Source organism: Salvelinus namaycush, chromosome 7, assembly GCF_016432855.1.
Source record: "Salvelinus namaycush isolate Seneca chromosome 7, SaNama_1.0, whole genome shotgun sequence".
NCBI lineage: Eukaryota > Metazoa > Chordata > Actinopteri > Salmoniformes > Salmonidae > Salvelinus > Salvelinus namaycush.
The window spans coordinates 36,715,564-36,743,275 of NC_052313.1; the positions used below are offsets into that span (position 1 = coordinate 36,715,564).

The window sequence follows — 27,712 nt, forward strand, 5'->3', positions numbered from 1 at the left end:
CATCTATTGTAGAAAAGGCCCATGGAGTTGGTGGAATAATCCTTTAAATCATGGCCACTTACTCAGCTGGGCCAGGGGCGCTTTAATTAGGTCAGGTGGAAATGACCGACAGATCTCATCCCCATAAAAGGAGAAAATCGCCATCGCCCGATCTCACTGCTTTCTCTCCCTTAACTCCGTCTATTCCAGAAGTTCTGTGCATTCATGAATCCACACAAGTCCACCGACTCTTACCTTTCATCTGAACTATCTGTTGCGATCGGGAGAGTGGGCCATCAGTTATTGTTTATAGTTATTACCGCGGAGCGCGGCTTGGAGCGCACGCTTCAAACATATTGTGTAATGTGAATGGTCAATGATCACGGCCCTACGGATCATCAAAGGCCAATTATGCAATCGATATGGTTAATATGTAATGAAATTAATTGCATGTACACATGAAGACACTTGAAAGGGTGAACTGAGAAACGTCATTGTTTGCTGAACTGATCAATTCTGATATCAAACTAATGGGGATTATAGATTGAATAACCGATCACTGTTTGTATTATTCTTCTCCTGATTATGATAAATAGTTACGAGCATAAATGACTCAAGGATGATTCCTATTGACTTCTTAATGACCTGGATTGTTGAATTCCCTAATTATGTTAATCATGAATGATTGTTATGATTTGATCTTTGTGATTATGAATTTGATTGGATACCTGTTATTCTGTTTCCTTTGTTATGCAACACAGACTACTCAGTAAATATACCACTTTATGGTTAAAGGAATTCCTGCCTCAGTCTCATCCATTCCTCTGTCACATGACACGTGACCACCTGTTCACCTTCACTGTCAGTCATCCTACCTGTCCAGCTACCCACACAGATTCCACTAATCTTTCATCTATATCATTCGTGGCCGTCTATTTACCACCAAAAACCGATGCTGGCACTAAGACCGCACTCAACGAGCTGTGTAATGCCATAAGCAAACAAGAAAATGCTCATCCAGAAGCAGCCCTCCTAGTGGCCGGGGACTTTAATGCAGGAAAACTTAAATCTGTTTTACGTATTTTCTACCAGCATGTTACATGTGCAACCAGAGGGAAAAAAAACTCTAGACCACTCTAAAACTCCACACACAGAGACACATACAAAGCTCTCCCTCACCCTCCATTTGGCAAATCTGACCATAAATCTACCCTCTTGATTCCTGCTTACAAGCAAAAACTAAAGCAGGAAGTACCAGTGACTCGCTCAATAAGTAAGTGGTCAGATGACGTGGATGCTACGCTACAGGACTCTTTTGCTAGCACAGACTGGAATATGTTCAGGAATTCCTCCAATGGCATTGAGGAGGTTACCACCTCAGTCACCGGCTTCATCAATAAATGCATCGACGCCGTCATCCCCACAGTGACCGTACGTACATATCCCAACCAGAAGCCATGGATTACACTCAACATCCGCATCGAGCTAAAGGCTAGAGCTGCCACTTTCAAGGAGCGGGACACTAATCCGGACGCTTATAAGAAATCCCACTATGACCTCAGACAAACCATCAAATAGGCAAAGCGTCAATACAGGATAATGATTGAATCCTACTACACCGGCTCTGACACTCGTCAGATGTGGCAGGGCTTGAAAACTATTACTTACTACAAAGGGAAACCCAGCCACAAGCTGTCCAGTGACGCAAGCCTACCAGAGGAGGCAAGCAACACTGAAGCATGCATGAGAGCACCAGCTGTTCCAGACAACTGTGTGATAACGCTCTCCGTAGCCAATGTTAGCAAGACTTTTAAACAGGTCAACATTCACAAATCCGTGGGGCGAGACGGATTACCAGGACGTGTACTCAAAGCATGCGCGGACCAACTGGCAAGTGTCTTCACTGACATTTTCAACCTCTCCCTGTCTGAGTCTGTAATACATACATGTTTCAAGCAGATCACCATAGTCCTTGTGCCCAAGGAAGCGAAGGTAACCTGCATAAATGATTACCGCCCCGTAGAATTCATGTCAGTAGCCATGAAGTGCTTTGAAAGGCTGGTCATGGCTCACATCAACGCCATCATCCTGGAAACCCTAGACCCACTCCAATTCGCATACTCCCCCAACAGATCCACAGACGACGCAATCTAAATCGCACTCCACGCTGCCCTTTCCCACCTGGACAAAAGGAGCACCTATGTGAGAATGCTGTTCATTGACTACAGCTCAGCATTCAACACCATAGTGCCCACAAAGCTAATCACTAAGCTAAGGACCCTGGGACTAAACACCTCCCTCTGCAGCTGGATAATGGACTTCGTGACGGGCCACCCCCAGGTGTTAAGGCAACAACTGATTTGCCACACTGATCCTCTACACTGGGGCCCCTCATGTGTGCGTGCTTAGTTCACTCCTGTACTCCCTGTTCACCCACGACTGCATGGCCAAACACGACTCCAACACCATCATTAAGTTTGCTGATGACACAACAGCAGCAGGCCTGACAACAATGAGACAGCCTATAGCGAGGAGGTCAGAAACCTGGCAGTGTGGTGCCAGGACAACAACCTCTCCCTCAATGTGAGCAAGACAAAGGAGCTGATCGTGGACTACAGGAAAGGTGTGCCGAACAGGCCAACATTAACATTGACGGGGCTGTAGTGGAGCGAGTCGAGAGTTTCAAGTTCCTTGGTGTCCACATCACCAACAAACTATCATGTTCCAAACACACCAAGACAGTCGTGGTGAGGGCACAACAACACCTTTCCCCCTCAAGAGACTGAAAAGATTAGGCATGGGTCCTCAGATCCTCAAAAGTACTACAGCTGCACCATCGAGAGCATCCTGACCGGTTCTATCACCACCTGGTATGGCAACTGCTCGGCATCTAACCATAAGGAGCGACAGAGGGTAGTGGGTACGGCCCAGTACATCACTGGGACCAAGCTTCCTGCCATCCAGGACCTATATACTAGGCGGTGTCAGAGGAAGGCCCAAAAATTGGCAACTCCAGTCACCTAAGTCATAGACTGTTCACTTTCTAGTGAACAGTCTATGACTTAAAGCTTCTACCCCCAAGCCATAAGACTGCCGAACAATAAACAGCCACTATGTTTAATATATTTATCTTCACTGTTGACGTTGAGACTAGCGTTTTGCGGGAACTATTTAATGAAGCTGCCAGTTGAGGACTAGACACTCTAATGTACTTGTCTTCTTGCTCAGTTGTGCACCGGGGCTTCCCACTCCTCTTTCTATTCTGGTTAGAGACAGTTTGTGCTGTTCTGTGAAGGGAGTAGTACACAGCGTTGTACAAGATTTTCAGTTTCTTGGCAATTTCCCGCATGGAATAGCCTTAATTTCTCAGAACAAGAATAGACTGACGAGTTTCAGAAGAAAGTCCTTTGTTTCTGGCCATTTTGAGCCTGTAACCGAACCCACAAGTGCTGATGCTCCAGACACTCAACTAGTCTATAGAAGGCCAGTTTTATTCGTTTTTTAATCAGCACTACATTTTTCAGCTGTGCTAACATAATTGCAAAAGGGTTTTCTAATGATCAATTAGCCTTTTAAAATTATAAACTTGGATTAGCTAACACAACGTGCCATTGGAACACAGGAGTGATGGTTGCTGATAATGGGCCTCTGTACGCCTATGTAGATATTCCATAAAAAATCTGCCGTTTCCAACTACAATAGTAATTTACAACATTAACAATGTCTACACTATATTTCTGATAAATTAATTTGATGTTATTTTAATGGACAATTTTTTTTCTTTTCTTTCAAAAACAAGGATATTTCTATGTGACCCCAAACTTTTGAACTGTAGTATATATATATATAAATATATATATATATATAATGGTGTGTATAAACCATACGGACAGGATATTAATAGAAGGATATTAATAGAAAATAGAAAAGTCTCTCAGTCCCAGCTTTGATGCTCCTGTACTGTCTTCGCCTTGCAGATGGTTGCGGGGTGAACAGGCCCGCACACAAAAAACACACATTGTTTTGTTTTCTTAACCATTCTCTTTTGTGTAATCTATTCTACCCCATAATGTGGAAATGAATGACCATCATAGGCCAGATGCATAGCATAGTTTGTCTTGTCCATTCTCAATGTCCTCCCTTGCACCAACTGCTTGAAACTAAACAGCCTGTCATATTAAAATCAAATGTTATTTGTCACATGCGCCAAGTACAACAGGTGTAGTAGGCCTTACAGTGAAATGCTTATCTACAAGCACTTAACCGACAACGCAGTTTAAAGAAAAATACTTTAAAATAAAAGTAACAAATAGTTAAAGAGCAGCAGTAAAATAACAATAGCGAGGCTATATACAGGGGGTACCGGTATAGAGTCAATGTGCGGGGGCACCGGTTAGTCAAGGTAATTGAGATTATTCAGGTATTAAAATGACTGAACAGTGATTTGAGTTAATTGATTGGTTTGAGATCATTTGAGTTAAGCTGATTGCTTGATTAATTGATTGATTCATTCAACAGGAAATGTTTCATGCAAGAGAGAAAAAAGTATGTAAACCTGTCTATCCGTGACTACCATCCACAGTTTGTAGGGGACAGTTCACTCTGAGCCAGTAGATGGCATTATTCAACCATACAACTGAGGTCAACCTAGTATCACAGATTATTGTGAAATAGACACAAATTGCTTATGGGAAATTTGTGGCAGGCACACAAAAAAGTGTATTTTTTATTGTGCAGTGCACGAGTTTGTATACAGTGCATTTCAATCACAGATAACGACAGTAGGTTACTTAAGACAGATATGGCCATATAATACGAATGTCTAGCAACCCAAAGGTTGTGTGTTTGAATCTCATCATGGATAACTTTAGCATTTTCTCTAATTAGCTACTTTGCAACTACTTACTACTTTTGAGATACTTTGCAACTACTTAGCATGCTAGCTAACCTTTCCCCTAACCTTAACCCTTTAACCTAACTCCTAAACCTAACCCTTTAACTACTTAGCTAGCATGTTAACTATCCCTAACCTTATCCCCTAACCCTGACCTTAACCCCTTGCCTAGCTAACGTTAGCCACAACACATTGGAATTAGTGTAATGTACACTAATGCATTATTAAGAAAGAAAATCACTTAATGCACGAGTTTCGAATAAGTAATTTGTGTCCATTTCACAATAAGATGTGATAGTGTGTTGCCTGAGATACAGACAAAAGGCCTACCTTTCATGCAGGGAACATGCCATTCATTCTGGTTCATTCATAGAGCACCTCAAGGCCTTTTGGATATAAGTAGAGTGTGAAAACAGTTGCAAGGATAAGAGTAGGCCTATATCGAACATTTCTAAAATGGTGTAACTACTTGTCATTTCTAGAGGCAGATCAACAAGTTTAGGTTTAGCCTAGTTTGTTCAACAGATTTGGGTGGATGATGCAAAGCAGGTGTAGGTCTGGCGTCTCTCAGGAAAGCTTTACTCTTTGACATTGTGTCTATGACCGTCTGTTGGGCAAAAATGTGTCTCAATTCAATTCAAAGGGCTTTATTGGCATGGGAAACATATGTTTACATTGCCAAAGCAAGTGAAATAGATAAGCTAATAAACAAAAGTGAAATAAACAATCAGAAGTTAGGTGTAAACATTGCACTCACAAAAGTTTCAAAAGAGTAGAATTATGGCTATGGCTATGTAATAGCGAGAGACAGAGAGATGTCTCTCGCTATTCTTCGTAGGCTGTAGAATTTATTTTCCATTTAGGCCCAGGCCTAGCATTTTCTTTTGGTATGAATATTTTTCATATATGGCTTAGGCTACTAGTTGGCTTGACATTTTCACAGAATATGTGACTGGGCATTTAACTACCGTCATGAGAATGTTGCCATTGTTTCCTTTTCTGGAGATTCCGCCTGAAGGTGTTAATTAGGGGATAGAGACAGACGAAAACTACTGCTGCATAGTTTACCACGAGAATGTTTGATGCTATCAGTATAAAAGCTTACCTAGCTAACATTCCATGTAGCCTATAATCCTGTTCGTTCATGGAATTCTGAAATAAACAAATTCTCAAGTTGAACACTTTAGCCTAAAATAGGTATTCAATATCCTAATATTCCTAACCCATGTAGGCCTATAGCCCACAAACCAGACATGGGATGGCTGGCTGCTGAGGCTGCTACATAGTAGGCATACGACATTGGTGAATAACACTTAACCTTTTTCCTGAATAATGTAATTTATGATTGTTTGGTTGTAATTCTTTCTTGTCAATCAACCTTTAAAAATAAAATAAACATTATTTGTTATTTATTTAATCCAAACGTCAAACTGTCTTGGACTACAGTTTCCAAAGTAATCAGAATCAACAGATAGGCTAGTGGCGGTTTGATTTGGGCTGGTTGGTTTTGATATCGAACGGAGACGAGTGCTGCTGTGTGTTTTGCATGGGATTGTTTCGAGAGTAATTGAGTGTCAGTGTCTGTCTGTGTCGTCTCAGTGGCGCCAAGTGTCTTTTTGGATTGCTAATTTCTCTAACCGCCTATTAACCACCCATAACATCCATTTACACAGGTAGCAGCAATCTATACTGAACACAAATATAAACACATCATGCAACAATTTCAATGATTTTACTGAGTTACTGTTCATATAAGGAAATCAGTCAATTGAAATAAATCAATTAGGCTCTAATCTATGTATTTCATGACTAGGCAAAGGCACAGCCATTGTTGGGCCTGGGAGGGCATAGGCCCACCCACTGGGGAGCCAGGCCAAGCCAATCAGAATATTTTTTTACCCACAAAATGGCTTTATTACAGACAGAAATACTCCTCAGTTTCATCATCTGTCTGGTCTCAGACAATCCCGCAGGTGAAGAAGTCGGATGTGGAGGTCCTGGGCTGGTGTGGTTACACGTTGTAAAGCCGGCTGGACGTACTGCCAAATGTTGGAGGTGCCTTATGGTAGAGAAATTAACATGAAATTATCTGGCAACAGCTCTGGTGGAAATTCCTGCAAGTCAGCATGCCAATTGCACACTCCCTCAAAATCTGTGGCCTTTAATTGTTCACAGCACATGGTGTACCTGTGTAATGATCATGCTGTTTAATCAGCTTCTTGATATGCCACACCTGTCAGATGGATGGATTATCTTCGCAAAGGAGAAATACTCACTAACAGGGATGTAAACAAATTTGTGCACAACATTTGAGAGAAATAAGCTTCTTGTGCTCATGGAAATTTTCCATGATGTTTTATTTCAGCTCATGAACATGGGACCAACACTTTACATGTTGCGTAATAGATCTCTCTGGGCTGGCATAGGCTGGGGAACCTGCTCTTGGTGGCGTCAGCCTAACAAGGCAATTTGGATAGCCTAACTTATAAATAGACTAGACCATGTTTTCATTATTAGGCTATTCAGGTAGAATATAAACTAAGGCATGTATAGGCCTATTTTATGCTACTTTTTATTAAAACAATGTAGCCAACACTCACTGCTACATTGATTGACCCAAACTGTAACACTGTTACATTGCATTGACTAGTCAGTATAAGAGAGTGTATGGCACTTACAGTAGAAGGAATGTTAAATTGTGTGAATGCAATGGAAATCAATGCAAATCTAAAGTTTATAAAGTATGCAAATTGGGCTAGGGATGACCCAATGAGCACTCAGGGGGCGGACTTAGGTTACGTATCGAAGTCTGGCTCAGATATTTCTTCGACTCAAGAGCCTCTACCCGAAGTCGACTAGTGAAGTGTTGATGCGAGAGTGAGCAACCGTTTATTCACATTTCGTTGGTTTCGGAGTATAAATGTTATGCACAACCATCATCGCGGATGTGTGTGAAGTCGGAGTGGACAAGATTTATCACTTTTTCTACTCATGGAATGTATTTTTTCCCCTTATTTTCAGCAGCTATAAACATTCAGTTTTTTCCTGCAGGGCTATCCAAGTAAGGTAAACAAGTCGGATTTTAGGGCTATTTCTCATGTAACCTAGTTTTCTCGATGCAGGGACAAGCCATTCGTTTTTTTGTTATTATTTTCTTACGTCTTCCAAAGGATTGTGATTGTGGCAACATTTGTTCGCAGTCCAACGCTAATTTCTGTAGCGTTCATGTAACATTGTCTTCGAGCTCAGCCCTACGGGTTTTGCTACTGGGATAAGGGGACTAAAAAGTTACTTGTCATAAATGGATCGCCATTCCAGTTTCATTTGCATTTGGCTACAACTGGAACTGTGTGCCATGGCTGTTCTTCTTACTAAAGGTAAACCTTTTATGTTAGCTTTTTTGGATATATGTTTCTAAATGTCTCTCAATCAACAATACGTTTTATAATTCTGCCAGATATTCCAACACGAGAGGTGTCTTAATTGTTATAACTAAGAAAACGCAGCTTTCTATACAGTAGGTGTTCTTCTGTGTGTGTCCCATGAGTTCATATAGCAAGGCCTTTCCATTATGGTAAAATTGGCACAAAACAGACTGAATGACTCAAATGGTTATCATAGTTCTCGCGTTTGTGCACACGCACTATTTGATATTATGTGATATTATGTAGCCTATAGGCTATAGCGGTTAATGTAAATAAATAAACTCGAGTCTCCAAATAACTTAAAATCAAAGCTCAGTAGCTAGGCCTAGGCTACTATAGTATACTGGTGATTGTCTGGTATATACAGCATTTGGCATTTATAAGACAGTAATGTGTTAGTGTATTAGAGCGCCATAATGCTTTTATAATGTGTTGTTTAGGGCCCAATGTAGTGCAGGTCCCTGTCAATGGTCAGCTCATGATGTTTTAATAAAATGACAGCATGTAACTGAGACTCTGAAAGTAGCCTACACACAAACAGCTTGTAACAACATACAAAGGCCCGTATTTACTTGGGTGCATCTCTGTGTTTTTATGTTTGTTGCTGTCTTGTAACAGTGTTAATAAAGATAAGGATTTCTATTGAAAAGTATAACAACTCGATACAAATAGCCTGTGCCATATTTAACAGTTTTAAAACCACAGCCCAAGAGTATCCTAAAACATCTGATTATAAGTGAAACGCTACTCATAACATTTGCAACGCTTTTTTATCACTCTTTTTATTTCTATAAAGAAAAGGTGCAAAAAATAATAATGATAAGATTGTTTGGTGGAAGCTTTTGAGATGAGAAGCCAGGGGAACACCCAGCCCATCCTGACCACACTAAAGCTTGCGTGCAAGCTGAAAAGGGAGTCTCCTGCACCACTCTCACCCCCCTTTACAAGTTTCCATTTGGGTTGATTTAAAAAAAAACTTTGGCACACAAACCACTAATTATAAGCTACACAGTTCCTGTTTCATAATACGGACTAAAAGGACCATTTTGCACGGAAAGCTCTTAAACTCGGCTTATTTGCTGTAATTTAAACAGAGAAATACTTCTCAAAGTATTTCAGGGTTTACCTTGTCATTTACATGTATTTTGACAATGTTGCCAATGTCACTTCAGTCCTAATTTGGGAGTCTTAAAAAGACAAGTAGTCTGGTTTCTGGGTCTTGAAATAGCGAGGTGACATTATAATTTGATTTTAAAAGCAAAGTAGGTAGACTATAGGCAAGGCTATTGACCTTATTTTATTCTGGGATATTACAGCGCTGTGTGTGACTAACTCATATAGCCTACGTCCAGCTGACAAGTTTATAACATTTCACTTATTTTACTATGAAACACAAGATTTCTCCCCTGTCGGAATGCGTTTGATTTCCCAAACTGCTAACGTTACCCTGTTAGAAAACATAGGCATAGTCCGTGCATACATTTCAAATCTGTGAATTAAGACGTTATTATTACTAGATAATAATAGGTAGAATGTGTGGTCTGACATGTTGGTGGTGGGTAGGCTATAGCCTAATATTTAGCCTACAAGACTTCATAAACAAAGACTTACATGCATTTTTTTTTATTTTTTAGGAGAAATACGGTGTTACTGTGATGCCCCCCACTGCGTGGCCACAGGCTACATGTGCAAATCTGAACTAAACGCTTGTTTCACCAAGGTGTTGGACCCTATGAACACGAACTCGCCTCTCACGCACGGCTGTCTAGATCCCATAGCAAACGCTGCCGACGTGTGCAGCGCTAAGAACACAGATGCCCTGAGTGGGGGCTTGTACACACTAGAATGTTGTCACGACGACATGTGTAACTACAGAGGACTACACGACCTGGCGCACACCAGAGAATCTACAGGTAAGGAAGGGGAGAGAATGGAAACGTTCAATTGCTCTACTGTGGCTCTGTAAACTGTACGGATACTGAAGTTATTCTATTATTTTCTATTCTACTCTTTTGATAAGGTTCATAATGTGTGATAGACAGAGCAACCAAAGTGACGATTTGTAGTGTAGTCTACTGTTTACATCTGTCATAGTCCTATGTTGTAACTCTATCGACAACAGCGGTTCTTAAATGGCCTACTGTAAGGACATGCTGTCCATACACTTTTTTCATTAACAATTCCGTCTTTAACAAAACTTCAGATTGACTTTTAATCGGCAGCAGCAGTGCCTTGTAGAATATCCCTTCTCAGACTGTATGTAGCGGTGCCTAAATACTAGCTTCATTGAGTTATGGAAAGGTGCATACAGCCTTACAGAGAGGAAGGGAGAGCTCTCAAGTAGGGATTTCTGTTATGACAGTCAAGGGAGTTTAGCTCGTTTAGTAGCTGAATAATTTTTTGGGTGGCTCTTATTTTAGAAAGACGACTCATTGCATTCACCTTCTGAAAGCAGAAGACAAGTTTCCATTGGACACCAATGTACATTGCACAATAAAATAATCGTATTTTCCCTCCACCTCCAGATCACGGCAGGTACCAGCCTGAGAGCAACAACCATAACCTGGTCACGCGGGTACAGGAGCTGGCCTCTGCCAAAGAGGTGTGGTTCAGGGCGGCAGTGATTGCGGTGCCTATCGCGGGAGGCCTCATCCTGGTTCTTCTCATCATGCTGGCGTTAAGGATGCTCCGCAGCGAGAACAAGCGGCTGCAGGACCAGAGGCAGCAGATGTTGTCACGGCTCCACTACAGCTTCCATGGCCACCACACTAAGGGCCACGTGGCAAAGCTAGACTTGGAGTGTATGGTGCCCGTGACGGGCCACGAGAACTGCTGCCTCACCTGTGACAAGATGAGACAGGCAGACCTGGGAAATGACAAGATACTGTCACTGGTACACTGGGGGATGTACAGTGGGCACGGGAAGCTGGAGTTTGTATAACTTACTTTTCTAAGATCGTTTGACTTCACTTTGTCCCACCACACGCTACCCCACCCGCCCCCAAAAAACAGCCAAGACTGCCTCCTCCACTCGTTGGGGTTTCTCTTTTAACTTAAAAAATGAATCCCCTTTTTTGTCCATTGTACTTATCTGTTTTCTTCAATGGAAGAAAAAGAGGACTGAATTGAACGCAAGCCTTGTGGTTTTTGCTAAAGGAGCACTTTACTTGAAAATGAAAGGCAAACCAATGAGGAGCTGAGCGGGCAGGACTGAGCTGACGGACTGAAAGAGCTCTGTCAAGACTCTGTCTGCCTGTGCATCCTGGACTTTACACAGACCGCTGAAGGATTCCAAATCTGTCTTATTTGCACATTTGTAAAAACAAAAAAACGTTGTTTTGCTTAAAAAAAAGCTAAATAGGAGAAGAATTTAACTGACACCAGGGTACAAAACATTTCTTTTTGAGGAGTATAGGTGACTGTAGGTGTGTACACTCCTCTGTATGTTTCTTGATCCAAGCTTATTGTAAAGATTTAAAATATATATATTTTTGTCTGAAAGAAAGACCCTGTTCTGTGTGTTCTTCCCTGCTATGTGTGTGTGAGAGAGCGAGAAAGAGAGATGAGAGCTGTGGCTCATGTCAGAGAGGGCTTTTTTCTAGCTGTTTCTTTCTGGGGTGTGTGTCAGTACAGTAGTATGTGAGAGGATGTGTGGCGAGAGAGGAACATGCTGCCTCGGTGATGTATGTTGGTCCAGGCAGAGTGTGTCTGTGTGTGTGTGTGTAGGGCTGACTTCATAGTGAGGCCATGTTTCACAGTAGTGCACCACATGACTCAGTCATTCTTGAACTTCCTCCAAAGGTTAGGATCTCAGCTTCCAACAAATGTTGTTTATTTCATTGCACATGCTGGATTTCTCCTGGAAGTAGTGTGGATATTTATTTTATATTCAGTCTAAGGCCAGTATAAGCCCTCCCCATTCAGCTTCTCTGGATGTGTTTCAGCCGACACACTAACCCTCCTGTATCCAACCTCGTGTTGATGAAGAGGGCTTTTTCCCCTGCCAAGCAACTAGGCTAGCGATTATACCAAATTTACCACTCTTATTACACCACTTAGAAATAGATCTCAAGTATGATGGTGGGGTTTGTTTTATTAAGAGAGTTATTGATGAGCTATTAAGATAGTTAATATGGAACCTACAGAGTTATGGGTTTAATAATGTGAAGCCTGTATTTTTTATTGTTGTTGTGTTGAAAACCCCATCACTTCTTTTCCCAGTATGTGTTCCTCTCCCATCGATTTGGCCTTCTACTTTATTACATAGTAATACTTCCCTGATGATGTCTGAGAGGGGAGGGATGAACATGCAGGAGCACATAAACACACACAGTATACACACACAGTATGCACTCACCCACGCATGCAAGCTCACACACACACACACACACACACACACACACACACACACACACACACACACACACACACACACACACACACACACACACACACACACACACACACACACACACACTCACTCACTCAGGGAGACTAGTAGAGCCTCTTCATGCCACATACAGACCGGATGCACCGTCACACTGGCTCTACAATAAAAGTATTCTCCAGGCCCATTAGGATAGGCTACCATTTTGCTGAGAGGCTGGCGGTCATGCTGTTTGTATTGACATGCACACGTAATGAGGTGGTCGACTGGCTTCCTTCAAAAGCCCAATTTGTCACTTCAAACTCCTCCCTTTCTAACTTGCCAGTGAATTTTTATTAATGTACAGTACCAGTCAAAAGTTGACACACCTATTCATTCAAAGGTTTTTCTTTATTTTCTACATTGTAGAATAATAGTGAAGACATAACAACTATGAAATAGCACATGTAGAATCATGTAGTAACCAAAAAAGTGTTAAACAAATCAAAATACATTTTAGATTCTTCAAAGTAGCCACCTTTTGCCTTGATGACAGCTTTGCACACTATTGGTATTCTCTCAACCAGCTTCACCTGGAATGCTTTTCCAACAGTCTGGTAGGAGTTCACACTTGTTGGCTGCTTTTCCTTCACTCTGGTCCAACTCATCCCATACCATCTCAATTGGGTTGAGGTCAGGTGATTGGGGAGGCTAGGTCATCTGATGCAGCACTCCATCACTCTCCTTCTTGGTCAAATAGCCCGTACACAGCCTGGAGGTGTGTTGGGTCATTGTCCTGTTGAAAAACAAATGATAGTCCCACTAAGTGCAATCCAGATGCGATGGCTATGCTGGTTAAGTGTGCCTTGAATTCTAAATAAATCACTGACAGTGTCATCAGCAAAGCACCCAACACCATCACACCTCCTCCTCCTCCATGCTTCACGGTGGGAACTACACATGTGGAGATCATCTGTTCACCTGCACTGCGTCTCACAAAAACATGGCGGTTGGAATAAAAAATTTGGACTTTCCAACAGTCTAATGTCCATTGCTCGTGTTTCTTGGCCCAAGAAAGTATTTTCTTCTTATTGGTATCCTTTAGTAGTGGTTTCTTTGCAGCAATTTGACCATGAAGGCCTGATTCACGCAGTCTCCTCTGAACAGTTGATGTTGAGATGTGTCTGTTCCTTGAACTCTGTGAAGCATTTATTTGGGCTGAAATGTCTGAGGCTGGTAACTAATTAACTTCTGCGGGAGCGGTAACTCTGGGTCTTCCTTTCCTGTGGCGGTCCTCATGAGAGCCAGTTTCATCATAGCGCTTGATGGTTTTTGCGACTGCGCTTGAAGAAAACTTAAAAGTTCTTGAAATGTTCCATATTGACTGACCTTCATGTCTTATTTGAGCTGTTCTTGCCATAATATGGACTTGGTCTTTTACCAAATAGGGCTATTTTCTGTATACCACCCCTACGTTGTCACAACACAACTGATTGGCTCAAACGCATTAAGAAGGAAATAAATTCCCCAAATTAACTTTTAACAAAGGCACACCTGTTGAATTGAAATGCATTCCAGGTGACTACCTCATGAAGCTGGTTGAGATAATGCCAAGAGTGCACCGCTGTCATCAAGGCAAAGGGTGGCAAAGGATGTCCAAACTTTTGACTGGTGCTGTACAGTGAGGGAAAAAAGTATTTGATCCCCTGCTGATTTTGTACGTTTGCCCACTGACAAAGAAATTATCAGTCTATAATTTTAATGGTAGGTTTATTTGAACAGTGAGAGACAGAATAACAACAAAAATATCCAGAAAAATGCATGTCAAAAATGTTATAAATTGATTTGCATTTTAATGAGGGAAATAAGTATTTGACCCCTTCTCAATCAAAAAGATTTCTGGCTCCCAGGTGTCTTTCATACAGGTAACGAACGGAGATTAGGAGCACACTCTTAAAGGGAGTGCTCCTAATCTCAGTTTCTTACCTGTATAAAAGATACCTGTCCACAGAAGCAATCAATCAATCAGATTCCAAACTCTCCACCATGGCCAAGACCAAAGAGCTCTCCAAGGATGTCAGGGACAAGATTGTAGACCTACACAAGGCTGGAATGGGCTACAAGACCATCGCCAAGCAGCTTGGTGAGAAGGTGACAACAGTTTCTGTGATTATTCGCAAATGGAAGAAACACAAAAGAACTGTCAATCTCCCTCAGCCTGGGGCTCCATGCAAGATCTCACCTCGTGGAGTTGCAATGATCATGAGAACGGTGAGGAATCAGCCCAGAACTACACAGGAGGATCTTGTCAATGATCTCAAGGCAGCTGGGACCATAGTCATCAAGAAAACAATTGGTAACACACTATGCCGTGAAGGACTGAAATCCTGCAGCGCCCGCAAGGTCCCCCTGCTCAAGAAAGCACATATACATGCCCGTCTGAAGTTTGCCAATGAACATCTGAATGATTCAGAGGACAACTGGGTGAACGTGTTGTGGTCAGATGAGACCAAAATGGAGTTCTTTGGCATCAACCCAACTTGCCGTGTTTGGAGGAGGAGGAATGCTGCCTATGACCCCAAGAAACCATCCCCACCGTCAAACATGGAGGTGGAAACATTATGCTTTGGGGGTGTTTTTCTGCTAAAGGGACAGGACAACTTCACCGCATCAAAGGGACGATGGACGGGGCCATGTACCGTCAAATCTTGGGTGAAAACCTCCTTCCCTCAGCCAGGGTATTGAAAATGGGTCGTGGATGGGTATTCCAGCATGACAATGACCCAAAACACACGGCCAAGGCAACAAAGGAGTGGCTCAAGAAGAAGCACATTAAGGTCCTGGAGTGGCCTAGCCAGTCTCCAGACCTTAATCCCATAGAAAATCTGTGGAGGGAGCTGAAGGTTCGAGTTGCCAAACGTCAGCCTCGAAACCTTAATGACTTGAAGAAGATCTGCAAAGAGGAGTGGGACAAAATCCCTCCTGAGATGTGTGCAAACCTGGTGGCCAACTACAAGAAACGTCTGACCTCTGTGATTGCCAACAAGGGTTTTGCCACCAAGTAGTAAGTCATGTTTTGCAGTGGGGTCAAATACTTATTTCCCTCATTAAAATGCAAATCAATTCATAAAATTTTTGACATGCGTTTTTCTGGATTTTTTTGTTGATATTCTGTCTCTCACTGTTCAAATAAACCTACCATTAAAATTATAGACTGATCATTTCTTTGTCAGTGGGCAAACGTACAAAATCAGCAGGGGATCAAATACTTTTTTCCCTCACTGTATATTCTGGTTGCTTTGGACCCTGGTTAAAAGTTGTGCACTTTATAGGGAATAGGGTGCTATTTGGGGGGGCACTCTCTCTCGCGTAGACTTGTCAAGAATCATAGGCTCATCTACTCCAGTCTCATGTTTTACGACTAGCAGCTATGAGGGTGAGATATTCAGCTTTTATTGGTATGTGACATTTTTCAACCTCATAGCGGGGAAGGTTAACTACCGTGATTTAAATCAGAGGTGTTTTTATTTTTTTCTCCCCGCCTCACTGACGATCAACATTCATGCAGTCGGTGCTGGGTGTGTGTGTATGTAAAGGGCTCTCATGGACTATGCTGTGGCCGAGTTAAACAATATACTGTATGAAGTGAAAACACACATAGAACCTGTTAACACCTGCACATGGTAGTGGATATACACATACTGTTACACAGCTTTTTATAACCTTCTATATTATTCTTGTTTTTTCCTCTTCAGCAGACTCTATAGCAGGGATCATCAACTAGATTCAGCCGTGGGACGATTTTTTTTTCTTGAGCGGATGGTCAGGGTGCCGGAACATAGTTACATATAATTTGTAGACTGCAAATTGACCACAAGAAGCCCAAACAGATATACTATTTGACTAAAACATAATAATTTAAATCCTTGCTTACATTTGTATACGATCACATACACTACATGCCCAAAGGTATGTGGACACCTGCTCGTCGAACATTCCAAAATCATGGGCAATAATATGGAGTTGATCCGACTTTCCTGCTATTAACAGCCTCCACTCTTTATTTTTTATTTTAAGTTAATCTTTATTTAATTAGGCAAGTCAGTTAAGAACAAATTCTTATTTACAATGGCGTCCTACACCGGCCAAACCCGGACGATGCTGGGCCAATTGTGCGACCGCCCTATGGGACTCCCAATTACGGCCGGTTGTGATACAGCCTGGAATCTAACCAGGGTGTCTGTAGTGACGCCTCTAGCCCTGAGATGCAGTGCCTTAGACCGCTGCGCCACTTGGGAGCCCAAGGTAAGCCTTCTTTTCGGAAGGCTTTCCATTAGATGTTGGAACATTGCTGCAGGGACTAGCTTTCATTCAGCCACATGCATTAGTGAGGCCGGGCATTGATCTTGGGCGTAAGGCCTGGCTCGCAGTCAGCGTTCCAATTAATCCCAAAGGTGTTCGATGGGGTTGAGGTCAGGGCTCTGTGCAGGCCAGTCAAGTTCTTCCACACTGATCTCGACAAACCATTTCTGTATGGACCCCGCTTTGTGCGCGAGGGAATTGTAATGCTGACATAGGAAAGGGCCTTCCCCAAACTGTTGCCATAAAGTTGGAAGCACAGAATCGTCTAGAATGTCATTCATTGTATGCTGTAGTGTTAAGATTTCCCTTCACTGGAACTAAGGGGCCTAGCCCGAACCATGAAAAACATCCTCCAGACCATTATTCCTTCTGCACAAAACTGTACAGTTGGCGCTATGCATTGGGGCAGATAACATTCTCCTGGCATCCGCCAAACTCAGATTCGTCCGTCGTACTGCCAGATGGTGAAGCGTTGTTGCTCCTAGACATTTCCACTTCACAATAACAGCACTTGCAGTTGACCGGGGCAGCTCTAGCAGGGCAGAAATTTGACAAACTGACTTGTTGGAAAGGTGGCATCCTATGACGGTGTCACGTTGAAAGTCCCTGAGCTCTTCAGTAAAGCCATTCTACTGCCAATGTTTTTCTATGGAGATTGATTGGCTGTGTGCTCGATTTTATACACCTGTCAGCAACAGGTGTGACTGAAATAGCCGATTCCACTAATTTGAAGGGGTGTCCTCATACTTTTGTGTATATAGTGTATATCTCTCTATTATGCATGGGAATACTTTGCAACAGATTTCGAAAATTAAAATCACTTGGAGTTGATTTGTTGGTGTTTTTACAGTCTTTTATGTACAACAACAAAAAATGTGGTCAGAAAACTGCGGTCTGCTCTATAGAGAACCCTGCTCTGTAGAGATGTAAGGTTATCCATATTAACTATTGATCATGAGTGGTTTATTACTCAGGATTTATCCTTAGTGAAGGTTACAGGTTATTATGTATCTTCACTCAGCATTGACTACAAAGGTGCATTACTCTTAATGCACATACATTTATAACATATTCAAACAAGTCTACACACTATAAACGGTTTCCCAAACGAACTCTTGAACCTTTTACCGTCTCTGAAATAGTTCTTGTCACTCCCCAGGCCTTTCTTGAAAACATACTGTATAAACGTCTCACTGAAGATGATTTACTTGTTATCCATTAAAATAAAAACAGAATAAAATCATACATTCTGAAAAAACTAACAATTCATCATTTTAGAAAACAACAATTTACAAGTCAAAGAAAGGAGGATGTACATTAGTGTCATTCTGCCCTGTGAGGAATGGACATTCTTTAAAATAAGACACGGAATAAATATTTATTCCACACAAAGCAAATTCATTTCCTTTGAATGGATAAAAATATGTGTTGGTCCCTGTCCTAATTTACCCATCTAAATATTTATCCCTGCGTGTTGTTAACATTTAGATATAAATCTGCCTCAAGAGAAAAATTATTTGGTTGGGAATGTTTACGAGATCTGACTGGGACTCTTGAAGCTTAATGTCACCGTCTGTAAATAGATGTCTTGTTATTTTTTAAAAAGAGGGCTTTTCAGTTGCATTTCAACCACGGTTAAATCAGCACAATATCTCTCCAAATGAAAGATAATTCATTAAAAGATGGAGACAGAGATGATAATGATTAAATTACATTAAATTTCAAGTTCCAAATAGATATTCCAATGTCTGACTTTGTATATCAGTGTAGCTAACAACCCGTGCTGCTAGTCAAGAGTCCTGCTGGTTCGTTTTGTGTCACTGAGGCAAGGCTGAGAGAAGTCGTGCTCGTGAGGAGAAGGAGGAGGAGAGGAGGAGGTGGGAGACAAGAGGAAGGAAGAGGGGTCTGGAAGCGGCCAAGCCAGTCCTCATGAGATGTGTTGAGACTCTGGCTATTAACTTACTGACATTCAGGATCCAGACTAGGCCCAGTAGTGACCTGTCCCCACCAGACCTTAACTGAACTGAGATGAACACAGCCCTGGGCCTCTGGGACTGTGCCCCTCAGACAGACTCTTTTCTCCATTCAGCACTCTGTGGACGTGACACCCTCATCATCCATGCTACTATAAGGGCACTTATGGGCCCTTCTCTGTCAGTTGGAGATCAGGTCCTAAAGACAGATGGCAGAACAATGTTTAACTCTCCTGAGAGACTGACATTTCTTACCCTCTGAGTCCCACCTCCTACAACCACTCATCTCTCCAGTCATGGATGACAGAGATAGGCTCATATGGCATAACAATTTTTTTGTGGTTAAAAACTCTCTTTTGTAGTTACGATGTTATACAAGTCAGATGGGCCTAGTCATAGATGTAGGCATACGGAAGGGACATGTTTATAGTGGGACAGCACAATGTGCACCAGTTTGATTGCTTTTCATCTTGCTAGAGGACCACCTCCCACCTTTATGCCACATCCTGCTGTTAACGTAATCCCTGTACATCCATACAGACTTCTGTAGTAGAGGAGAGATTAAGTACATTATCAGGTGCCAACCGTGAGCACATTTAATGAACACAGAGTGTGACAATGGAGGCAGAACCTGAACAGAACTGTTAAATAAGCCCCCCCCCACACACACACAAGAAAAAAAAGAGGGAGAAAAGCTAAAAGGTTGCGTGCATACTAAGGACTAATAATAATGGCTTTCACAAAGCTTATTGGCAGCTGGCCAGAGCCAGGCTTCTCTCTTCAAGAGTACAGAGCAGGGACGGTGAGCAGCGGCAGCACCTTGAGTTGGCAGCCATAGCCCTTGGGTTGTGTGTGTGTGTGTGTGTGTGTGTGTGTGTGTGTGTGTGTGTGTGTGTGTGTGTGTGTGTGTGTGTGTGTGTGTGTGTGTGTGTGTGTGTGTGTGTGTGTGTGTGTGTGTGTGTGTGTGTGTGTGTGTGTGTGTGTGTTAGTTGGCAGCCATAGCCCCAGGTGGGACACTGCTCTGTGCAGGGAAGTTATACTGTGTGTGCATTGTGAGTCCTACATCCTAGGGATTACCTGATTGAAAGGAGAGATGACTGTGTTTCAGTGCATCTCCCTGACACTATTCCCTACTGTATGGAACATTTAAAAGGATGGCAGGCAGTGAAATGCCCACAGGATCTAGCCCCACAGTAACAGGTAAGACTGTGGAACTGCCTCCCAAAGGGCAATCTATTCCCTGTATAGTGCACCAGCCAACAAAACAAAAACATAACAATGGCCACGGGGCGGAGAGTGGCGCTGTTTCCCCTACTGCAGATTTAATCTTTAAGACCACGTCAGAGCAGATGCTATCTGGTTCACTAAGTCTCTGGGAGATTTGATAACATGAGCAGCACTGGTGTTAAGAAAGCTATTTTTATAAAAATCAAATTGATCAGTTTCAGTTTGGGTGAGTGGCCATTGTCAAGCAACACCCAAAAACATGCTACGGAAAAATGTGTCCAATGTATTTCACAGTAAGAGGGAGCCTACTAAGTCAACTACAGACAGACAACTGAAAGAAGGAGTCCATAAGTGATAAAACTTAGTGGAGCGATAAAACCGCTCCTGACAAAATGGATTTATCTATTTGTTTCTGTTTGAGAAATCACTAACTGACACAGCGAGCACATGTTGGAGGACTACACTGCTGCAGGGCAAAGTATGCCATTTAGACTGCTATGTTCCAAAACACTGGGGTAAACGCTGGGTAATTATTCTCTCTCTGAGAGCTTTACGACACTTTCTGGGGAACGTTCAAACGGCAGGGTTTGTTTGGGGAAAGTGTCCCATTAACCATTTAAAATAAAGGTTGATGCATCCCAAATGGCACACTATACCCGGTATAGAGCACTACTTTTGACCAGGGCTTGGGCCTTGGTCAAAAGTAGTGCACTATATTAAGGATAGTATAAAGGATAGGGTGCCATTTGGGATGCAATCAGGGACAGACATGCAAAGACATTAGGTGTAAATATGTTTTTTTATACAGTACATACACACATGGAAAATCATGTTTGGCATATAGGCCTACATGTGATTCTTGTTATACATTTCACAAACATGATATTTATTTGGAGTATAAAATTCTTGGTTGAGATTTGTACATACTATAATGGCAGGAGTCAGCATTCCTGTATGCTGATAGACTACAGTATATAGTAGATCCTCAGAGCTCTACCACCCCTCTCCTCTCCACCTCTTTGATGATAGCTTATAGCCTATAGAACTGAAAACATTACATTTGGACATTTTGGACATTTAGCAGACACTCTTATCCAAAACGACTTAAAGTCAGTGCGTTCAAATTAGTTAGGTAGGACAACCACACAGTCATGAAACCTCCTCTCCCTGACCTCCTCTCCACCTCTCTCTACCTCTTCCCTCTCTCCACTCCCCCTCTTCCCCCTTTCCTCTCCACCTCTTTGCAGATACTCTAGAACTTCCCCTCCCCTGTCCATCTCTCTCTAGCGGGAGACAGGCCACTTTTACTTGGGTAATGGCTGGATCCTTAATGCCCAGTGATCCAGCACATGAGGTCATTAACCTGTCCCCTGCCTCCCTGAACCCCCTGTCCCCCATCCAACCCACCCAGATACCTAGAGGTCACCACTCCCTGCTTCCTCTAGCCCCCTCCACTACATCCTACATTAAGTGCATATTCACGAGGGCCATTTACCAGTCACAGGCTGCGTACTAAATGGCACCCCCACACATTGACATTGACTCCGGTGACCCCCCTGTGTAGCCCCACTGTTGTTATTTCCTGCTGCTCTTTAATTATTTTTCATTCTTATCTCTTTTTTTAGGTATTTTCTTAAAACTGCATTGTTGGTTTAGGGCTTGTAAGTAAGCATTTCACTGTAAGGTCTACACCTATTGTATTCGGCACATGTGACAAATACAATTTGATTTGATTTGATTCCCTATATCCTTCAAACTCAACTCTGGACCTAGAATCCAGTTCCACTTAATTTTTTCATTGTTCCCCTCTAGTCAGGGACTGATTTAAACCTTGGACACCAGGTGTGTGCAATTAATTATCAGGTAGAACAAACCAGCAGGCTCCGGACCTCATAGTGTAAGAGATGAATACCCCTGCCCTATAACTAACTCTGGTCAAAAGTAGTGCACAACATAGGGAATAGGGTTCCATTTAGGACGAAGCCACAGTCCCTCTGAGTCCCCATAGCTCAGTCCCGGAGAGTTTAGTTTGTTGTAAACATGATTCACTGCCCTCCAGACCTCTCCTCTCAGTCCTAATGTCTGTTTGGAAACTCTAGAGTGCAGGAGTAAACAGTGCTTCACTTTGCCAGACCAGACAGGCTGCCTCTCCCTCCCTGGTGTCCTGGTGCATCCGGTGGAATGGTGAAGCCGCCTGCCGCCTGGCTAAAGCCCACGGCTCATAGCCAGGCCCATAGCCAGGTCTGAGTTGACCTGAGTATTGCGGTTATTGGGAAGGGTGTCTCTGTTTCCGAGGTGTGGTGTGTTTTTAAAGCAAGGTCCGGTGTGGTGAGCAGGTAGGTCTCAAACTGTGGCGGTCGGTGCCGTTTAAGATGAGGATGGCTTTATTTTTACACAGCATACTGTCATTCATATTTATTTCGAGGCACACTTAACCAGCATGGCTACCACAGCATTCTGCAGCGTTACCCATCCCATCTGGTTTGCGCTTAGTGGGACTATCATTTGTGTTTCAACAGGACAATGACCCAACACACCTCCAGGCTGTGTAAGGGCTATTTGACCAAGAAGGAAAGTGATGGAGTGCTACATCAGATGACTTGGACTCCACAATCACCCGACCTCAACCCAATTGAGATGGTTTGGGATGAGTTGGACTGCAGAGTGAAGGAAAAGCAGCCAACAAGTGCTCAGCATATATGGGAACTCCTTCAAGACTGTTGGAAAAGCATTCCAGGTGAAGCTGGTTGAGAGAATGCCAAGAGTGTGCAAAGCTGTCACCAAGGCATCGGGTGGATACTTTGAAGAATCTAGAATATAAAATCTATTTTGATTTATTTAACACTTGTTTGGTTACTACATGATTCCATATGTGTTATTTCATAGTTTTGATGTCTTCACTATTATTCTACAATGTAGAAAATATGAAAAAATATGAAAAACCCTGGAATGAGTAGGTGTGTCCAAACTTTTGACTGGTACTGTATGTGACCTGGCGAAAAAAACCTTTCCAAGCCAAACCATATCATAACCGCTACACACAGTCTACATTGTTGTCACCATATTAGCTAAAGTAATGTCATAGTCAACATAGCTAATATAACTAACGTGTTAGTAAACCCGCTGAAATCAGTAAGTAGTTTAGCAGTTACACCGTCGGACCCCGTGGCAATTAAATTAGTAAAATCAAAAGCTCACCTTGACTTGGAAGAGTTCCAGTGTTGTGTTGGATAGCAATAGCCAGCTAGCTAACATAGCATCCCTCTGTTTGAGCCGAGTGTTTGAGTAGGCTAAACTAGCTAGCTGCATTTGCTAGCTAATTAAGTGAAAGTGAGTAAGTGAAAGTGAAAAAAATTGTCTTTCTCTTTGAGTCAATTACTTAACACATTTTATGCACTGTAGTGCTAGCTAGCTGTGGCTTATGCTTCCAGTACTAGATTAATTCTCTGATCCTTTGATTGGGTGGACAACATGTCATTTCATGCTGCAAGAGCTCTGATAGGTTTGGCGGATGTCCTATTAGGTTGGGGAAGTTGTCATATTTACCCTGTAAGTCTATGGAAGAGGGTTAGAACCATAAGCCTCCTAGGTTTTGTATTGAAGTCAATTTATCCAGAGGAGGATGGAAGCTAGCTGTCCTCCAGCTACACTATGGTGCTGCCCTACAGAGTGCTGTTGAGGCTACTGTAGAACTTCATTGCAGAATAGTGTTTTATTCAATTATTTGGTGACGTGAAAATATTTAGTATAATTTTATCTAAAGGATAACTTTTTAAATGTTTAATTATTTAAAAAAAAAGTTCACAAAGGAAGATGATCCTCCTCTTCCTCCTCTGAGGAGCCTCCAGTCATCTCACACTACTTATGGTGATTTTCCATCTAAGACTTACCCAGTCCAGGTAGTTACTATTGTGAGTCTGAGGCTCCATATTGAATTCACTACCTCTCAATCTCATAAATCGTCCAAGTTTGGGAAAAAATACCAAATAGTTATCCATGTGGTCTGGTCTGGCTCCGCACTGCTAGGAGGATGTGGCTCTTGAGAAGAAGAGTGAAGTTCACTTCCAAACATAAATATGTTTAAATGTAGGACAGTCCCCTTGGGTCACTGAGAGCAGGGCAATGGAAAATAAACAGGACAAGAGGCTTCCTCTGCTCTGTGCCTAGTGTTTTAGCCTGAGTCCCAAATGGCACCTTATTCCCTACATAGGGCACTACTTTTGACCGGTGCACTATGTAGGGAATAGGGTGCCATTTGGGATGTGGATTTCAGTGGAGACGGAAAAGGGGGACGAGGGGTGAGGAGGTTCCCCCATCCAGGGTTCTGTAATCCTATACTCCATTAATTAGAAGTGTAGAGGGAGAGGTGGGGCATGGGGGAACAGGAGCTAGAGCTACAGTAATCGCAGTTTACCAATGTGCTGACCTGGTTTGATGGTCAAATAGTAAAAGAGAGAGATGTTGGGAGAAGAGGAGGGGGGCGGGTATGTGAGATGGAGAAATAGAGAGAGTGAGGGAGAGAGAGTTAATTTCTTCTTCTTTCTATTTATTCCAGAGAGGACCAGCTAACAACAAACATTCGTACTACTTTAAAGAACATTCCACTGAGAGTCTCATTAGGTCATTACCTAATGTTTTCATAGGAATGTTCCAGTGATGTGCAAGAACTGTTTCCAAGAGACCATTCCCTTCATGTTAAACAGAACTTACTCAGAACGTGGTTACCATGTTCTCAGAATATTCAATATTAATGTTCTAGGCATGTTTCATTGGAACGTTGCAAGAGCATTCATGTGTCCAGTTTTCTGAGGGATAGGAGAATAGTCCATCAACATCACAACAAACGTACACAGAACATGGTTGCCATGGTCTCAGAGTTGCAAAAACATTCCTGTGTTCAATGACATCATGTGTCTGTTAGGTGTTATGTTGATTGAATGTTCTTCCAAGCCTCAGAAAACTAGAAACATGAATGTTCTTGCAACGCTCCCATGAAACATGTCATGAACATTAATATATTTTATTTTGGGAACATGGAAACCATGTTCTGTGTATGTTTGGTGTGACGTTGATGGAATATTCTCCTAAACCTCAGGAAAAAACTGGACACATGAATGTTCTTGCAATGTTCTTCCTTTCTGTTTTCTGTTTCCTCCTGCTCTACCCAGCTCCTAGCTCAGCTAATCATCACAGTGGGTAAAGCCTGTTTACTACTGGGGTCAAGGTCCCAGGCACATATTTACTGCTGCTCTCATAAGAGCCATTGTTGTTCAACTTCACCCAGTACATGCTATGGCCACATTAAGATCCTAACAGCCCCCTGCCTCTGTTTGTTTGTTGGTTTGCTCCCTCTCTTTGTCTCGCTAATTAATGTTCCTCAAAATCAATCATGCTTTATTAAAATTCATACATTACTTCCCTTCTGAATGCTTCATGAATTACAGATACATTATGCTAGAATAATATGCTTAAAGCAGAGGTTTCTTATTTCTCCATTTGAGTGTGGGAGTGTATGTGGCCTCTTTGTTCTTGTATTTTTTTTAAAGAGATATTTACAATAATTCCCTGCTTTTCCCCTCTCCTTTGATTCCACTGTGGGGCTTATAGGGAAACACATTTACAGCACTCCTCTCCTCTCCTCTTCTTCCCCCTCTCCCCTCGTCCTGTGTGGTTTAGGCAGTGATGGCAGCCCTCATCTGTACAACATTAAGAGTTAAGAGTGAACATTGGGCAGACCACTGAAGTCTGAGAGGGGGCGAAGGGGGGACAAAGGTAGGGGGTAAGGGGGACAGGGGGGTGGTGTGGAGGGGGACAGACAGGCATAATTCAGACCAGAGGTCTGTGGAGTGGTGGAACCTAAAAGGGCCTGCAGTCAGACAGGAAGCGCTGTGTTAACTCCTGTCCCATTTAGGATCTGACATTGGGAATGAGACTGAGGCTGGGGCTGGTCTGCATTTGGCCAACCCTGCCTCAACCCAACCCAGCCCAGTGCAGCCAAGGCTCCAAATAGGACAGGATTTAATTCTAGTGAAAGTTAATTACATTGTATCCATTACTGATGTGTAATTAATGTTTAATAATACAGATGTGTTTAGTTTGTAAATGATTCATTCTAATGCACAATAATTGTACAGTTGTGTAAAACATCTTTTAGATGTTGTCTGATTAAAAACCCTGTCTGTCTCACTAAGTGATCGACACAAGCGTTTATGTTGTTATTAATACGAGTATAAACATTTGGGGCTGGATGACAAACAGATTAGAGCTGTGTTGAAGACTTGGGCCTAGGACAGTGGAAAACATGTTCTCCACTATTGAGCCTGTAGTGTGTGTCCGCGTGTGTGTGTGTGCTTGAGTGTGTGCATGTATGCGTGCGTGTGTGTTCCTCCACTATTTAAAAAAGTCATTTTTGGCGTGATGAAACCTTGAATTTGACCTTACTGCTATTAGCCCATAGAAACACATTTAATAACGCATTTGTACATGGCAAAACAGATTGTCCCCCCCAAAAACCTAAGGGATGTATGGTTTGAGGTCTCTGAAATGCATCTGCGAGATAGAAAAGCATCAGGACCTGAAAAAACAAGCAATAAAAAGGGTTACATGTGTAACCCTGGTCCTAAAAAAGCCTATTAGTTTTCATACATTTTTTACCGGTCGGTACTGGGTTACCTTGAGATGAGTCCCGTGAAGCTTGTGGGTGTCGTAGAGCAAAACGGAGAACACATGTGTTTGTGAGCTTTATAGAACAGGGTAGTTTCTAGAAGTAGTCCAAACCTTTCGGACGATACAGACGTTGTCGTGAGAAGACCAATTTTCAGGAAGTCTCCTGGTCTGACAAACATCGCTGTAGCTCTGCCACCTTCCACCGCAGATGAGGAAGGCCGACATTGATGGATGTGGTGAATTTAGCTTAAACAGAAGGACTTCAATGGCACATGTTTGATTATGCTAATTAGATTTCCGTGAGGGACTCGAGAGAGAGAATCTGCTCCTGTAAAAAATGCTTTGTTAAAACCAAACTGTGTGGAGTCCAATATTGTTCACTCATAAACACAGAATAAAGGGGAAACTGTCAGAAGTAATACAATGTACACTACCATTCAAAAGTTTGGGTTCACTTCGAAATGTCCTTGTTTTTGAAAGAAAAGCTAATTTTTTGTCCATTAAAATAACATCAAATTGAGCAAAAACATTGTTAATATTGTAAATGACTATTGTAGCTGGAAACTGCAGATTTTTTTATGGAATATCTACATACAGTAGGCGTACAGAGGCCCACTATCAGCAACCATCACTCCTGCATTCCAATGGCACGTTGTGTTAGCTAATCCAAGTTTATAATTTTAAAAGGCTAATGGATCATTAGAAAACACTTTTGCAATTATGTTAGCACAGGTGAAATCTGTTGTGCTGATTAAAGAAGCAATAAAACTGGCCTTCTTTAGACTAGTTGAGTATCTGGAGCATCAGCACTTGTGGGTTC

The 27,712-nt window shown here is 42.3% G+C and overlaps 1 protein-coding gene across 1 annotated transcript; it reads left to right on the plus strand.

The window, feature by feature from the left end:
• Positions 1-7,714: 7,714 nt before the first annotated feature.
• Positions 7,715-11,803, plus strand: LOC120051204 (BMP and activin membrane-bound inhibitor homolog). The gene is made up of 3 exons (XM_038997942.1): positions 7,715-8,250; positions 9,933-10,211; positions 10,824-11,803. Exons 1-3 carry the CDS (start codon positions 8,175-8,177, stop codon positions 11,237-11,239), a joined length of 771 nt encoding a protein of 256 aa, XP_038853870.1. The 5' UTR covers positions 7,715-8,174; the 3' UTR covers positions 11,240-11,803.
• Positions 11,804-27,712: the final 15,909 nt, after the last annotated feature.

Bases quoted from the DNA above. Each gene is read 5' to 3' on its own strand.
- LOC120051204 (XM_038997942.1), top strand. From the start codon at position 8,175: ATGGATCGCCATTCCAGTTTCATTTGCATTTGGCTACAACTGGAACTG. The intron at 8,251-9,932 runs GTAAACCTTTTA...TTTATTTTTTAG, and splicing joins GGCTGTTCTTCTTACTAAAG to GAGAAATACGGTGTTACTGT. The intron at 10,212-10,823 runs GTAAGGAAGGGG...CTCCACCTCCAG, and splicing joins GCACACCAGAGAATCTACAG to ATCACGGCAGGTACCAGCCT.